We start from the raw sequence: 15,450 nt of genomic DNA, 5'->3' as shown, positions 1-15,450 counted from the left end.
AATAAAGCAAGCACTAGGAGTTCCGGCGGTCCAAAAATATGAGAAGTACTTGGGGCTGCCATCTTTTATTGGAAGAAAGAAAAAAGAGGGCTTCGACAACATAAAGCAAAGGGTGTGGAAAAAGTTACAAGGATGGGAGGGGAAATTGCTCTCACAAGCGGGAAGAGAAGTTTTAATAAAGGTTGTGGCTCAAGCACTTCCTACTTATACAATGTCCTGTTTTAAATTGCCGATTGGATTATGTCATGAAATTGAGGCTCTCATCAAAAAAAAAATTTTGGGGGCAAAGGGGAGAGGGCCGAAAGGTCCATTGGAGTAAATGGGAGGAGCTTTGCAAACCAAAGACACAAGGTGGGATGGGATTCAAGGATCTATCAAGGTTCAATGATGTATTATTGGCTAAACAAACTTGGCAACTTTTACATGACAAAACATCACTATTTTATAGGGTGTTTAAGGCCAAATTTTTTCCAAATAACTCCATCATGGAGGCAGCCAAGCCGAGCTCAGCTTCATATGCCTGGCGTAGTATACTCAGAGGTAGAGAAGTCATTAAAAGAGGAGCAGTATGGAGGATAGGTGATGGACAGTCTGTGGATATTTGGGAGGATAACTGGCTGCCTCGAAAACACTCTCCAAGAGTGTTATCCCCTCGGCCTGAAGCATTGTTAGGGACCAAAGTGAGCTCACTGATAGACCCGGTGCAGAAGCTATGGAAAACTGAGGTAATGGAGAATATGTTGCTCAGCTTTGAAGTAGAAACCATAAGCACAATACCCCTGTGTCGCACAAACCAACCAAATATACTTACATGGCCTCATAATCCTAAAGGGGAATACACCGTTAAATCCGGGTATCAATTTCTACAGAGGGAGTTTCAGAATGTACAACCGGGACAATCTGATGTTACAGGCGTAAAACCACTGTGGCAAGCCATTTGGAACCTTCCTGTGCCCAACAAAGTCAAGAATCTGATATGGAGAGCAGCAAAAAACTCTCTGCCGTCAAAGGTGAACCTGGTTCGTCGTAAGATTATTCAGGATGATTGCTGTGATATGTGCAGGGAACACAAAGAAGATGTGAAGCATGCTCTATATAGCTGTCCGAAGTTAGAAGAGTTCTGGAAAAAAATGCCACAATGGAGTCATGATAATTTAAAACAAGTTGTGACCTTTATTGATTTGTTGGGGACTGTTTTTGCAGAAAACAGGGAGCCGGCTTTTTTTGCTATGGTGGTGTGGGCTTTATGGAATCGTAGGAACAATTTGAGGCTGGGAAAAAAGGCTGAACCGTTGAATATTTTGATGCAGCAGGCAAAGCAGCATCTGGGGGATTTCCAGCATTACAACACAGCACGGGTTGAACCTGTGGGACGTCCACCAACAAGGTGGCAGCCTCCGGGTCCTTTCCAGTACAAGGTTAATGTGGACGGAGCTCTCTTTGAGGCAGATAATATAGCCGATCTGGGGGTGGTTATTAGGAATGAGCATGGACAGGTCATGGCTTCACTATCTGAACGCATCCGATTGCCCTCTACGGTGTTAGAAGTAGAAGCGTTGGCAGCGAGAAGAGGTTTGGAACTAGCTGTTGAAACAGGCTTCAGAAACATAGTTCTGCAGAGCGACTCTCAGATCCTTATCACAACACTCTGGGAAGGCTCTTATTCATTATCTAGCTTTGGTCATATAGTTCAGGATATCAAGTTTATTGCCTCATATGTGTCATCGATAAATTATACTCATGTTAGAAGGCAATGTAATGCTCTAGCTCACTCTCTAGCAAGGCGAGCTAAGTTAGCCTCTCAATGTCAAATCTGGATGGAAAATGTTCCACCAGATAGTTCATCTGTATTACAGGCTGATCTCTTTGGCCTCCTTTAATAAGAAGCACGTTTTTGATTCTCAAAAAAAAAAAAAAAAAAAAAACATTCCTCATTAATAATGTGCCATAAAATAAATATGCTTGGGCAAAATATTTCTACTACACACTATTCTAAGAAAATGCTTTTTCTAAAATCTTTTCCAAACTCTCTCTAAAGATAAAGTCATTTTCAAAAAATGATTTTTTTTTTAAATGTCTTCTTAAAAGTTTTCAAAACCAAAAACTTTTTCTTTGTTTTTGTTTTTTTTTCTCGAAATAAATTTAAAAAATCTGTTTTTTTTTTTGGGGGGAGGTGAAACGTGAAATTTATTTTAAAAACAAAAATCTGTTTCTTCAAAACTTTTTTTAAAATAAAACCGTTTTTTCAAAAACTGTTTTTTTTTTTTTTTAAATCTGTATTTATAAAACTAATATAAAAACTGTTTTATAAAATCTGTTTTCATTAAAAAAAAAAAAAAAAAAAAAACTGTTTTCAAGACTGTTTTCTTAATAAATAAAAAAAATATTTTCTAAAAATGTTTTCAAAATTAAAAATCTGCTTTTCTAAAAAAAAAACTGTTTTAAAGAATAAAAATATGTTTTTCCCAAAACTGTTTTTATAAAACTGTTTTCAATTAAATATCTGTTTTCCCAAAACCGTTTTTTATAAAACTTTTTTTTTTAATTTAAAAGGAAATATAAAACTTTTTTTCAAAATAAAAATCTGTTTTCAAAACCAAAAATCTATTTTTTTATTATTATTATTTTTTTTTTTGCCGAAACTGTCTTAAAAAACAAAAATCTATTTTCAAAAAAATAATATAAATCAAAATATGTTTTTTTAAGGGAAACCCAAAACCTGAAAAAAAAAAAAAAAAGTGATAACAAAAATGTTTTCAAAAACGTTTTTCCAAAGCGTTTTCAAAAAGGCTTTTTTTAATAAATGTTTTCAAAAGTGCCTTTCAAAATATGTCAAGAATTTTTTGTTTATTCAAAAAAACGTTTAAAAGGGGGGGGGGGGGGGGGGGGGGGGTAGTAATGATTCTTCAATGATACATGTTTTCCAAAAAAATGTTTTCAAAAGAAAATTGTTTTCTTTGTCATTCCTAAGAAAGCCGAAAGAAATGTTTTCCAAGATAAATGTTCTTTACCACGTTGGATTTTCCTTAAAAAAAATGTTTTTTTTTTCTCAAAACCTCACAATAAAATCTTTTCTAAGAAAAGAAAAAGTGCCTTTCCAAGATAATAAAAGTTAACGTTGTAACTTTTTATTTCCATGTCTTTTCTTGGAATAATTGTAGTTTGTGGATTTGTGTTCATGGCTCATTCTCGTGAGTCTTTGAACACCTTATAAGCTTACATTGTCCCTAATATTTCTTGGCACTAATGAGTTTCTTTTTGTCATTTTTTTTTTTTTTTTGCATGAATAAAATAAAAAAATAATGGATGACAGCAAGGTGCTACTCTTCCAACTCTTTTCTTATGTTGTGTTTGTTTTATATAGTATTTAATATTCATATGCTAGCTATGTAGTAAATAAATACTCACACGTTATTGTATTATATACTTGTACTCACACGTTATTGTATTATTTACGTAGATATATATATATATATATATTTATATATCTTACATGTTTTGATTGTATTCATTTTATTGGAGTTAATATTCACATGCCTATACGTAAATATTTACTCACATGTATATATATGTATATTGTTTGCAAAAACCTTTAAAAAAAATTCCAAGTATTCTATTTCGTCATAAAAAGTTAATGTTTGAAATAAATTAAAATAAAGCATTATCTTTGAATAGGTGTTGTGGGATGCCTAACATCTTCCTCACATGTAACCAAACTTCCGAATCCAAGATCTTTGGTTCAAAGAGACAAAGACTTTTGGTTTACCTTAATTAATGAACCTTTAAAATTTGGTTTAATTAATTAGGTAACTTAAAATAAGTTAGACATCTAAGTGACCAATCACAACTAATACAAAACCATTGGTTGGTGGCGAATCCTAATATATATATATATATATATATATAAAAGTACTCACATACACACATCCCACCCTAGAGACACAATCACACAAGAGTCACGTCACCAAGGACCCAATGTGCAACAAAACTCGGTAAAAAAAGAAAATGGGCATCCACAATGGGATCCTGATTCTCTTCGAAGTGTGTATTCATGAAATAATTATAATGTAGTCAAGAAATCAAGAGCCTTATACTTTGGTTATATTTTCAAGCCTCCTCTATGAAGAAAATCAAGGTTACGTTCGATTCCTCTCACCCACTTGAAGAAAAGCATACAAACTTTGTATTATTACTCCTCATTAAGCAACACCTAATAATCAACCATAACAATTTCAAGTTTTTTAACCATTAACATAAACCGTTAGATATGGTGGTTGAGAAAGAGGTATGGGTTTTTTCCACCTAAATATTTTGTAAGATTTCTTATTTTCCTAGTGTAGAGAATTTTAAATTTTTTTGTCAATGCATTCTTTCCAAACATAATTACTTTCCCAAATTTGAGAAGAAATTTCCAATTTTTAATTCCGATCAGATGAATTCCTTCACTTACAAATGTAAATCAATCAAATTAGGGTCCATTCATCATTCAAAGTTGTTGGCAAATATTGAAGTATAATTTGTAATGAACTGAAATTCATTCTCACCAACACTAAGAGTCTTATAGTTCAACTGGTTGTGGTTAACACCTCTTAGTCTTTTCAAGACATCCAGAGTTCAAATTTTCAATTTCCTATTATAACTATTGAATAATAAAAAATAAATAAATAAAAAAGGAAGAGTGGGGAATCTCACCAATAATAGTTCAATAGCCACCAAAGATCTGCTGCCATGCTACATGCAACCATTGTCAATATTGACGAAACTAACATAAGCTAGACTTCTAGGTTTTTTTTTTTTTTTTTTTTTTTTTTTTTTTTTTTTTTTTTTTGAGGTGGAAATCATGATATATTAATCATCAAATAGTAATTGGATTACAACAAAGGGGGAAAAAAACAGTAATGACTGGGCCACTACATCAAATCTAACTAAATTAGCGATGACACAATAGGGGGAGAACTCCCTTCCAAATATGCATGGATTCGCAGCGTCTAGCATATTGGGCAAGCTCATATGCTACCCCGTTGTAGTCCCTTTTCAGATTCTGAAAGCAGCTGCTAACAAAAGTGCCTCGAGCAAGCTAGATCCCTTGAATGATGTGGCCAAATTCATTGCCAGTAGAGCTATCATTGATGGCCTGGATGACCAAGAGAGCATCAGCTTCTAGTTGATGAAATTTCTATTAGGAAATCTAATTAAAGTCACATGCCCAATTATTAAATTGTAGTGAACTTGTGATTTATTTTGTTAAGTTGAAAGATAAGGCTGTGAAAATTGGGGCCCAAGACTTTGTGACCCATCACTTATGGCTACTATTAATTGTTCCCAAATAAAAACTAGAGTATGTTTGGTAACTATTTTTCCCATTATTTTCTGTTTCCAAAAACAATTTTCTATTTTTGAAACTAAAAAATTTGTTTGGCAACCCAAAATAGACAGAAAACAAAAACCGTTTTTAAAGAATAAATTAATCAAGCAACTCATAAACAAACTTTAAGCTTATTTGACAAAAAATATAAACCAAACTTGAACATGTAATACTAGTGATAAACTCGAGTTCAGTTCATGTTCGAAGTAAAATTAATAAACAAACTTTTTTTTTTATAAGTAAAAATTAATAAACAAACTTAAACTTTTAATGCTTAACTCGATTAGACTCATTTATGCCCACTATGATCATAATCACACAATGTCTCGATAATGACTAAGAATATTTAATACCTATTCTTTCAACTCTAAAATGCTCTTTCTGTTTCTTAACTGTAAGTTGACGATTGGAGTATGAATTTACCTTTTGACCTGAGTCTTACACAGTTGCGAGTATTTAGTTCCACTGTTCTTTAAGTTTTTCAGCTGTTTAAAGTTTAAATTGTCTCTTATGAATCCCACTACTTAAAAGTTTTTCCCCCAAATCTTAAACTCACCTTGTTGGCTTTTTCATGCCACTTAAAAAATAAGTTTTTTCTTTTTTCTTTTTTCTTTTTTTAAAAAAATTTTCAAGCCTAATTTGTTTCTAAACCACTTTCACTAAATAAGCAAATCAGTAAATTATTAATTTAATTTAATAAATTAAATTATCAATAGATAAATTAATTATTAATCTTCTTTAACTTCCCTAAAATATTTATATAAAATAAAAACAAAAATGGTAGCAGCCACAGGAGTGAGTGTGTGGGTATGCCCTTAAATCATCCAAGGGACAATGCTCAGGTGACAAGTGAGTGCCGAATAAAGGACCAGATTTTTCATCAATAAATAAAGGACCTGATTTTTATTTTTATTTTATTAATATTTTGATAAAGATAGACTCTGAATCTCTTACATCACAAAGAATTAAACTAAGCATAAGCATCAAAGCCACAAGATAGTGAGTTCTAATTAGAACAACTAGTAAAATTTCTGATGATTTAATAAGAAATTTATAATTCAATTCTCACTTATACCAAAAACCGATTGGAGTCTTGATTTAATGATAAAAAACTATTATAAAAAACAGACATCATAAGTTAAAACTCTCAACAACAACAACAACAAACAAACAAACAAACAAATAAAAAAAAAGCCACAAGTGTATAAACACATACTTATTATTTTCCCCCCTAATTTGCAACTCACATTATATACCTCACATGTGCAACCTGACCTCTGTCGATATCCATCTTATTTTTTTCCCCCTTGTATTAATAATTGACGTCCATCTTTACTCTTTCGCAGTATCACAGTTAGAAAGGCCACATTCTAAAATGAGTTTTGCGCTCTCACTTCTTCTCTACCAAAATTTACGTAGGTGGTGTATTCTCTACAGACACTCATTTGTAGCTACATTCGGCCTGCCTTCTGAGTCTACAAATAAATAAAATAACGCAAACAGAATAATTATTGCCAAGCGTTGCATTACCTAGAAAAACATCAGTAATCACAGATAATAGCTCACTAAAACATCAAGTACCCTTTCATTACACCAAATACTATTATGAAAGTCCCATGATCAACTAAAACTCTAACCGCAAGATCCCCACAGCATAGTCGACTCCAGAAAAATCCCATACATGGAAAGGGTCTCTCAATAAACTTAACTTGTTATTGTCAGGAAAAAAAATAATAAAAACCCCAAACCATTTATATAAATAAATAGAAGAATTCAACTCCACCAAGCAAACAGCTGCTGCACAATAAATGTTGTTCTTTTTCCCTTTTCTTTATAGTTTTGGAAGCTGGCTTACATTTCTCACAAGCTTCAATAAAAAACCCAAACCACAAGAAAACCTGAAATCAACAAAAGCAGGACATTATCAGTTCTTCCAATGTCAATTGGAGAATTTAGAAGGTCAAGGATTATCCTTTGAAGTAGATTCTTACCGCAAGTTTAAAAAGGAACTGCCACCCGTCAAGCCACAATATTGTTTTTAAATTATTTAGTGCAGCATGAGCAGGTGTTTGTCATATATAACTGCATGAACAGAGACAGAGACAGAGACAGAGGGAGGTTAAAACAGAGACAAATAATAAGTTAATAACTGCATGTGCAAACTAAAGAGTAGATACAAAGAAATGGTGGGATTCCGAGATATTATGGATCTACTAAGCACCAAAACTAAAACTTGACGAAGGCATACAGGTTCCAGAGATTGATTAATGCTTTAATTACATGATAATCAACCCTGTAATATAGGTCTTTCCCTAAGACTGAATCATATGGGGTGTCTGGCAAACCACAAAACCACACAAGCAAAGTACAAGAAAACTGGTTTTAGTTGTTTTTAGTTTGGTAGCTTTTTCATTAAAAAACTGGTTCAAAATGGGACCAGATATGTTCCCATATAAAAAACCAATTTTAACTTTGGTTCTTTCAAATATATTCCATACAAAATCATATTTTTTAAAAAGACAAAATTTAGCTACAAAATTAGTTGTAGCCTAAGGCTACAACTTCCCTTAAAAGCATTAATGTTACAACATATTTAAAAAATCTAACCTTCTATGTTCTTTACGCTCTTAATACAAATATCAAATTTTGTGCCAATCGGATATTATTTACTATATGATCTATTAGTTTATATTTTATAAATAATTTAAAACTACAAAAACTTGCAATTTAAACAATTTATTAATGACATAACTATTGATCTTTAATTTTTTAGAAATTTCACTAGCATGGATGATATAAAAAGAAAATGTAATCTAGAGGAGGATTTGTCAAAATTCATATCCCATAAAAAGGTACTGAGTAAGGTTGTAGCCTTAAGTTACAACTTATTTTGTAGCTAAACTTTGTCCTTTTTAAAATTTGATGTTTTCACATACTAATTCCTATCATAAACTAATTTTAAATTTGACATTTTCATATGCTGCATGTTAACTAAAACTGATTCTGACTAGATTCTAGACAAACTAGAAAAAATTAAACCAGTGAGTTCAATTTGTATAAGAACTAAACCAGTCCTGTAGTTTGAAGTACTCGCAGAAATTACTAATAGGTCTTCCTATTGAGGGTCAGTATACTGCAAAGATAAATTTGAGATCTCACATTTTGTGTTAAATTGCAGAAAGACCGCATAACAGATTGAAGGGGGGAAAAATATCAGAATACCAGGTCAAAAAACATTTAAAATTATTCTTATATCCCAGTGAACATAAAAGGTAAAATTTGAGAAATACAAAATACATGGAAAGAAATATATTAATCAGAGCAAGATTATTTATCTAAATCTCATGGAACATATTCATAAAAAATAAAAATTTTGAAACCCAAAATACATAAAAGATAAATATATTAATTGGAGCAAGATTAATTACCTAAAATATCATGAAACCTATTGCGGCCCAAAGTGCTCCAGAACAAAGGCTGGAGATCACAAAGGGCCTGGAGGAAGGCCTGCAGCACCAAGCAATCACAACTCAGAATTTTGTGACACCCAGACAACACAAAAGTTTAATTGGGCGGTATTAAACCTTTATCTGCTTATTAGAACAGGATCCATATCTAAGTACTTCACTTTCCAAAGTTCATCTCTGAATATCTGCATGGATAGAAAAAGGCAAATATAAACAATCACACAAGGCAGAAGTATATAGCAGAAGGAATCAAGTCCTATCCACCACCACCCTATCCAGGGTGGGTAAGTCTGGACAACTTGGCAAGCCTCAAAAAATTTATTCCAAATTCAGAAAAAAGAATTTCAACTTGCCTGCGGGGCTTATTTTGTCGCTGCCCAAATTCATCGCTTACAAGTTCTGCAGGAAAAGTGAAAACATGTTCCTTTTGAGTACAGAATTATAACAAATAATAAAGTGGTGTTAAAGAAAGTCACACAAAAGCACAAGACTACAAATTAAGAATCATATCTTACCAGGCCTCTGTGAAGGCTTCCATTCATTATTGGGCTTGTTCAAATTATTTTCTTTGCTACAAAGGAACCAAAAAATATGAAGATTAGGACAATGCAATTTTGTTGGAATAACCCATCAGTTAATAGTAGCATAATCAAACTATCAACTTTCACCATATGACTGTAGGAGGAGTATTTTGTGTTCACAATGACGTGTAATGATCACATGCCAAACAAATAGACAAGACAAAGTCATACTATTGAACATATCTCCGCTAAACAATTTAAGTCATTATATAAGAGTGTCTTGAAGTTGAAGCAAGCATTTTAACAAAAGGACTGAAGTCAAAATAATGCTTCACTAGACACCAAAATAACCAGATTAAGCAAAACAAAGCAAGTAATCAGATCATTGTAAAATATCAAACTCATGGAAAACATTCTACCAACCTTGAGGCACCCACAGAAGATGTCTGCCCTGAAGGGCGAGCATGATAAGCACCGTCAACAATATATGGTGAACAGTATGTAGCCCCCAAAGCTCCTGCTGCACCTGCCAAAACTGGTAGCCTGAAGAACAAAATGATCATTACTAATCCCTTTCAAAATAAACAGAACAAAAGAGACAACTGGACTGATGCAGTAGAAAGGAATTAATTTCTCATTCAAACTTTCATCCCCAAAGAAATTTTAATAGCAGGCAGTCAAGATCAGAAGAAAAACAAGACAAATAAAGATGAAAGGAAACTACACATTTACAACAAAAAGATTACTAACCATGTCATCTCAGAATTTCCCAAACCAAGTTGTGGTTGAGCAACATAACCAGGAAACGCCATGCCAACAGCAGGAACTCCAACACCACCAGGATGCTGGCCTCCAAATTGCATTACTGCAAGTACCACCAGATAAGAACAAGAATAGATAAATAACTAAAACTCACAAAAGTTTGATAGACGGGGGAAAACAAAAATTATACTGGTATTCCATCAAATTTGCAATAAAATAGAGCTAGATAAACAATTCAAGATACCAAAGCTGTTCCCAAAGACCTAATGGGGAAAAAAAAGCATAATACGTAGATAAAATTTATTTGGTTGCTAGTAGAAATTAAACAATTTATTTGTATATTTAATCAACTTAGTGAGAGAGAGAGAGAGAGAGGGGGGGGGGGGGGCGAGAAAGAGAGAAGAAGATAAATAGCACTAGTTCATTACTAAGCTGCACAAAAAGTAAACTTCAAAGACTTGTAAGTGTCCTGTAAATAGCAATCCAAAACTGAGCATTCTGTGTATACAACGTTTCAGATATTTTCCCTTATTTGTAATTTTCTTCTTAATAATTGGAAGTAAGATCCAAGAAACCTCACCTGGCAAAAAGGCTGGAGTTCCAGGGAAGTTTTGATCTCCATGACCAACTGTCATGTTCCCAGTAGCTCCCATAACCTGAACCCCACCATACATAAAAGATCCCCTTCCAGCACCTTGTGTATTGGCTTTTCCCTTTCCAACCAATGCACTTTTAGATTTATTTGACTCTGAAGGAGATTCGGCTTCTCCAGATTCGTTAGAATTTATTGAAAGAGCCGTTTTTGGTGGGGAGGAAGATTGAGAACCACTACCAGGCCGCTGGCTTGACTGCTGTGCAGGAGGTTGACCTCTACTTTGAGCAGGACCTTTCTGAACAGAATGGAGTTGTGTTGAAGAAGAAACTCTATTGACTTGATTATGAGGCGGGCCCGGTTGATAATTCATTTGTCCTGGGATAGATAAACCCCTTCCCTGAGCCCTGATTGGAGGAGATTGTGTAGTATTGACTAATGAGGATCCAGAAAGTGGCATTTGCATATTAGACAAAGGCTTCCCAGCACCAGTGTTGATGGAATCATCAATGTAAAGCTTGTCCATGCCAACAGATTCAGCTATATTCTTCCCCCGCAGCAATGAATTGGTTTGTTGGACAGAAGAACCGTCATCCATCACAGCTGGGTGAAGACCTCTGTAGGAACTACCTGCTTGAACATCCCTTTTCTGCGTCAGTGCGATGTCTTTATTGGAAGAGCCTGAAGGGTAAAATGGAGGAGAAGCAGAGTTCAAGCTTGAGAACACTTGTCTCCTCTCAGGAACAGGATCAGATTCCACATTTGAGGTGGATGTGAAAGCTCTCCCAGAGTTAGCATGGGAAGTTCTTTCAAGAGGCTTCCCAGATCTGAAACATCGGCAAACAGTATATTTTAAGCCTAACCTGATGAATATAGGGGAAATTTTTTTTCTGAAAGCCATTAAGCTCAAAGTTTACACTCACTGTCTGTTTTCAGTTTGAGGTGCCTGACTTCTGTTTCTATAGGTAGGTTCATAGCGTCTGGGCCCTCTCCGCCTCACACCCTTAGGTGCTTGGCTCTGATTATTATTGTTAAATGCTTTAGACCTATTCCCTCTTGGATACCCTCGATCAGTACCTCGACTTTTACCACGGCCTCGATAATGAGCCTTGGAATTTCTCCGACCCTGAAATTATAATAATGTTTATGCATCAGAAAGGCAAATGTGAGAGAGAAAGAGACGGAACAGTTCCCATATAAAAATAAATAAATAAAAAGGAGGGACCAGTTAAAACAATAGTCATCACACAGATTGCATATATCTAAAACCACCACCTCGTCATAATGCCTTTCCTGCAAATTCATCTCCTCAAACTTGTCATGCCCCCATTTACGATCATCTTTGGACTCCCACAGCCTCCTTCCACCATGTGTCCGCCTAAACAAAGCAAAAATCAGATTAAAAAAAGGATTATACAGTGTGCTCAATTTGCTTAGCTGTTTGAGAAAGGTGATTTTTTTAAAAACAGAAATTTTAAAGCGTGCATTTTTTGGAAAAGCAGTTTTTGAAGTTACAGTTAAGTTCTTTGCAAAAACTGTTAAAAAGTCTTGTTTTTGTCAGCCCGTCATGGTGAAGTCTAGTGGTTGCAGACATGGGATGAACTAAAGTCTCAAACATCCTCGGTTTGAACCCCACTAGGAGTTTATCTGGATTACCTGACACAGTTCTGGTAAGGGGGGTCATGTATCCGTGGTTTAATCCCCAGGGGTGGGTCCAAAGGGCCCAGCCTTGGTGACGTTTTCCCCCATACAATTTTTTTTTTTTTTTTTTTTTTTTTTTTTTCTATCAACAGATAGTTGGATAACATTGGTATTAAATGAAAAGGTGAAAAAAAATAAAAAGAAGATGAATACTTGAGATTTGACAGTAGGTGTGATAGATGAGCAACTATGAGGGCAGCAGTGATGTGAGAGAACAGATGAGATAAGTGTGAGTACGGGGATATTTGGGTCACTAAGTCAAAAATTGAGGGTAATTTAGGTATTGAGAACCCAAAAGAGGCAAAAACTTGATTTGAGGTTTAAAATTGGCATTTTTGAAAAAGCAGCCTGGTATGTGCAGATTCTAAAAGCCGTTTTCAGCGTTTTTTAAAAACACAACTCCATCAAAAATTTTAAGCCAAACAGACACAGTCTTGTGTTTTTGACGAAAACAGGAGTTTGCCCCCAAGAAATAGCAGGGCCAAACAGACTTCAATACAGAGAAATAATAGATAATAAACCATATGAAATGGAAAGCAACATACTATGAAGCACGGGTGCGTTTTGGGACTCAGGTGCGGGTGCGGGTACGGGTGCGGGACTCGGCAATTTTTGAAAAAGGTGGGTGCGGGTGCAGCGGGACTCGGCGATTAAAAAATTATTAAAAATATTTTTAATATATTACTATGAGGAAGTGAAGTTGAAAATTGCATTGAAACTTTTAAATCCAAAATAACAAAAACAAATGTTACAGCAGTAAAATTTTGTAATAAGAAACAAAATATTAGTGCATGAGAACTGTAGAGTAGAGTCTCACTTTGATCTGTCAAACACCACTGGTTAAAAGGACTTCATAGTTTATACTAAAGTACACTGTAAACACAAAGAAGCACCTCAAAAACAAAGTCATGGCCAAAGGGGCAAGGGAGCGCCTAGCTCACCCAGAATATACAACTGAATTAAGTTCATGTCTTAAGTTCATGTCCTACAGTCAAGCTATAATTGCGATTGGTGTTGTTTAGCACTACTGAAAAGTGTGGCACCCAAAACCCTCAAACTACACCTCATTCATAAAATTAATCTACACATAATTCACCTCACAACAAATCTAGCAGCATTAAACTCCAAAAGATAATGCAAATTATAGCTACATTCTAAAAAAATTCCACATATTATAAATATCGGGTACCTGGGTCGACCACCAGCATTGTCCCTAAATCGATCATCATGCATATAGAAAGCCCCGGCAGTGGGTACCGCAAAGGGCTCATTCTCCTTCTTCTCCTCTACCTCTTCCTCCTCATCTTCCTCCCCATCCTGACCCTCCGCTTGCCCCTCTGCCGATTCATCCACTGCCCGCCTTTCCTCACCGTGCACTTTGCTTTGATTCACCACAGCAACCGCTGAATTCTCAACCCCAACACGTGCATCTCCTTCACCACCACCGCTAACTCTTTCCTCATACACCCCCACTTCTTCTTCCTCAACAAGTCCTTCCTCTTCCTCTTCCACTAATTCCTCTTCCTCTAATAACTCTTCTTCGTCCAATTCTTCTTCGTCGTCGTCATACTCCGCAACCCCACCCTGACCGTCTGATTCATCGGAATGAATCACAGCCCTCGGATCCACCCTCGTCTTCTCTCTCCCCTCTTCTTCAGCTTCCTCATCATCACTCGCTTCTCTCCTCCGCATCGACAACGATCGCTTCACGTCCTCTGGATCGCTCTCATACTCCAAGTCATCTTCACCCGCCGAAGCCATCAATTCCCCCCTAAAAAAAAATCAAAACCCTAAACCCCCAAACTATCTCGAGAACCAAACGCCAATCCAAAGACAACAATTCCACTCAATCAAGCCCCCAAAACCCAAACTCCCTCCGCCGCCAAACGCCAATTTTAAAAATCCACTACCAAAAACACAGAATAATAAATCAATCTCAGTCAATCCGAACCAGAAAAAAAAAAGCCCCTAAAAACGCAAACTTTCTCGGCAGCCAAACACCAATTGAAGAAAACCTCGGGCAAATCGGAACCCTAGACACCCAAAATCGAGAATAATTAGGGTTTTATATATATAATTGGGACCTCAGGGGTAGCGTTTACGAAACCCTAGAATTTTGGGGGAGAGAGAGAGAGAGAGAGAGAGTTTGGGATTTTTGATTTGTGTCGTCAGCAATTGAATAAGAAAAGACTTGTACAAGGAAAGGTAGAGATTTTAGTAAGGAGGAATTATCTTGTTTGATTGAGGGTATTTTGGGGAATTGAATTTTGGGAGTAGAGGGATCTGGGAGTTTGTGATTGGTCAGCTTAGCTATCTTGTTTTAGTTAGATTCTAACACGTCACTTGGAGAGAGTAAGAGAGAGAAAGAGAGAGAGAGAGGGGCTTCTAAAAAAGCCTGTACAATTGTCCAATCATTTTACGCCACGTTGGCTTCTAAAAAAGAGGAGTCCTAGAACCGAAGCAATTCACGCATGGCATCATCAGGATTTGTCCTCTGTTGTCCTCCCACCGTAGGAAAGAACAACCTCAAGGTGCGTCGGTATATATCGATCTCAAATTCTTAATTCCACATCCATATATTATTGGGCACAAAAGTAAACAACAATAATAATTCTAATAAGTTAAGCCCCCTGGGTGGTTTGCGTTGGCAAGAGTATCAAATTGGGTCACACTTGTTCAAGAGTTGCTTGATATGAGTTGTGCTTTGCAAAAATGCTGCACCATAACGGCACCAAAAGGTGTCTCAGGCCATGAGTTCTGTAGGTTCAAATGGACCGGATAAATAAACACATGCGTTAAAACCCTTTTTTGTTCATAAAAAATAATAATAATAATAATAATAATTTTAATTTTAACTAGTCGCTAATTCCTACGATGTACAGGAAAGCTATTGTGTATATAGATGTTAACAATTATTTGTCTCTTCCCCTTTGATTGTATATTAAGATTCCAGCCTTGAAATTTTCTATTCTTGATATGAAACATAAAATTACATGATGAAAAATATAAATTAAACTTAAATTAAAATTAAGATTTCAATCC

General features: G+C 35.3%; 1 protein-coding gene across 3 annotated transcripts; it reads right to left on the bottom strand.

Moving 5' to 3' along the window:
* Window positions 1-6,863: 6,863 nt before the first annotated feature.
* On the bottom strand, window positions 6,864-14,597 carry LOC126725551 (protein MLN51 homolog). Of its 3 annotated transcripts, XR_007655497.1 has the most exons (12): window positions 13,598-14,597; window positions 11,983-12,085; window positions 11,631-11,833; window positions 10,696-11,534; window positions 10,104-10,218; window positions 9,777-9,896; window positions 9,348-9,403; window positions 9,186-9,231; window positions 8,950-9,017; window positions 8,794-8,872; window positions 7,357-7,447; window positions 6,864-7,263 (listed from the first exon to the last, which is right to left on the bottom strand). XR_007655497.1 is itself a non-coding variant. In XM_050430332.1 (9 exons), the coding sequence occupies exons 1-9, from the start codon at window positions 14,167-14,169 to the stop codon at window positions 8,990-8,992; spliced, it is 2,082 nt and encodes a 693-aa protein (XP_050286289.1). In that variant the 5' UTR covers window positions 14,170-14,597; the 3' UTR covers window positions 8,791-8,989. The 3 variants fall into 3 exon arrangements, 1 of the variants encoding a protein (XP_050286289.1); XR_007655496.1 differs by having other exon boundaries at window positions 8,794-9,017; XM_050430332.1 differs by lacking the exons at window positions 6,864-7,263; window positions 7,357-7,447 and having other exon boundaries at window positions 8,791-9,017.
* Window positions 14,598-15,450: the final 853 nt, after the last annotated feature.

The sequence above is a fragment of the Quercus robur genome, chromosome 5 (assembly GCF_932294415.1).
Source record: "Quercus robur chromosome 5, dhQueRobu3.1, whole genome shotgun sequence".
Lineage (NCBI taxonomy): Eukaryota > Viridiplantae > Streptophyta > Magnoliopsida > Fagales > Fagaceae > Quercus > Quercus robur.
The sequence above is the reverse complement of the archived record's forward strand: the minus strand, read 5'-3'. Positions and strand labels throughout refer to the sequence as shown.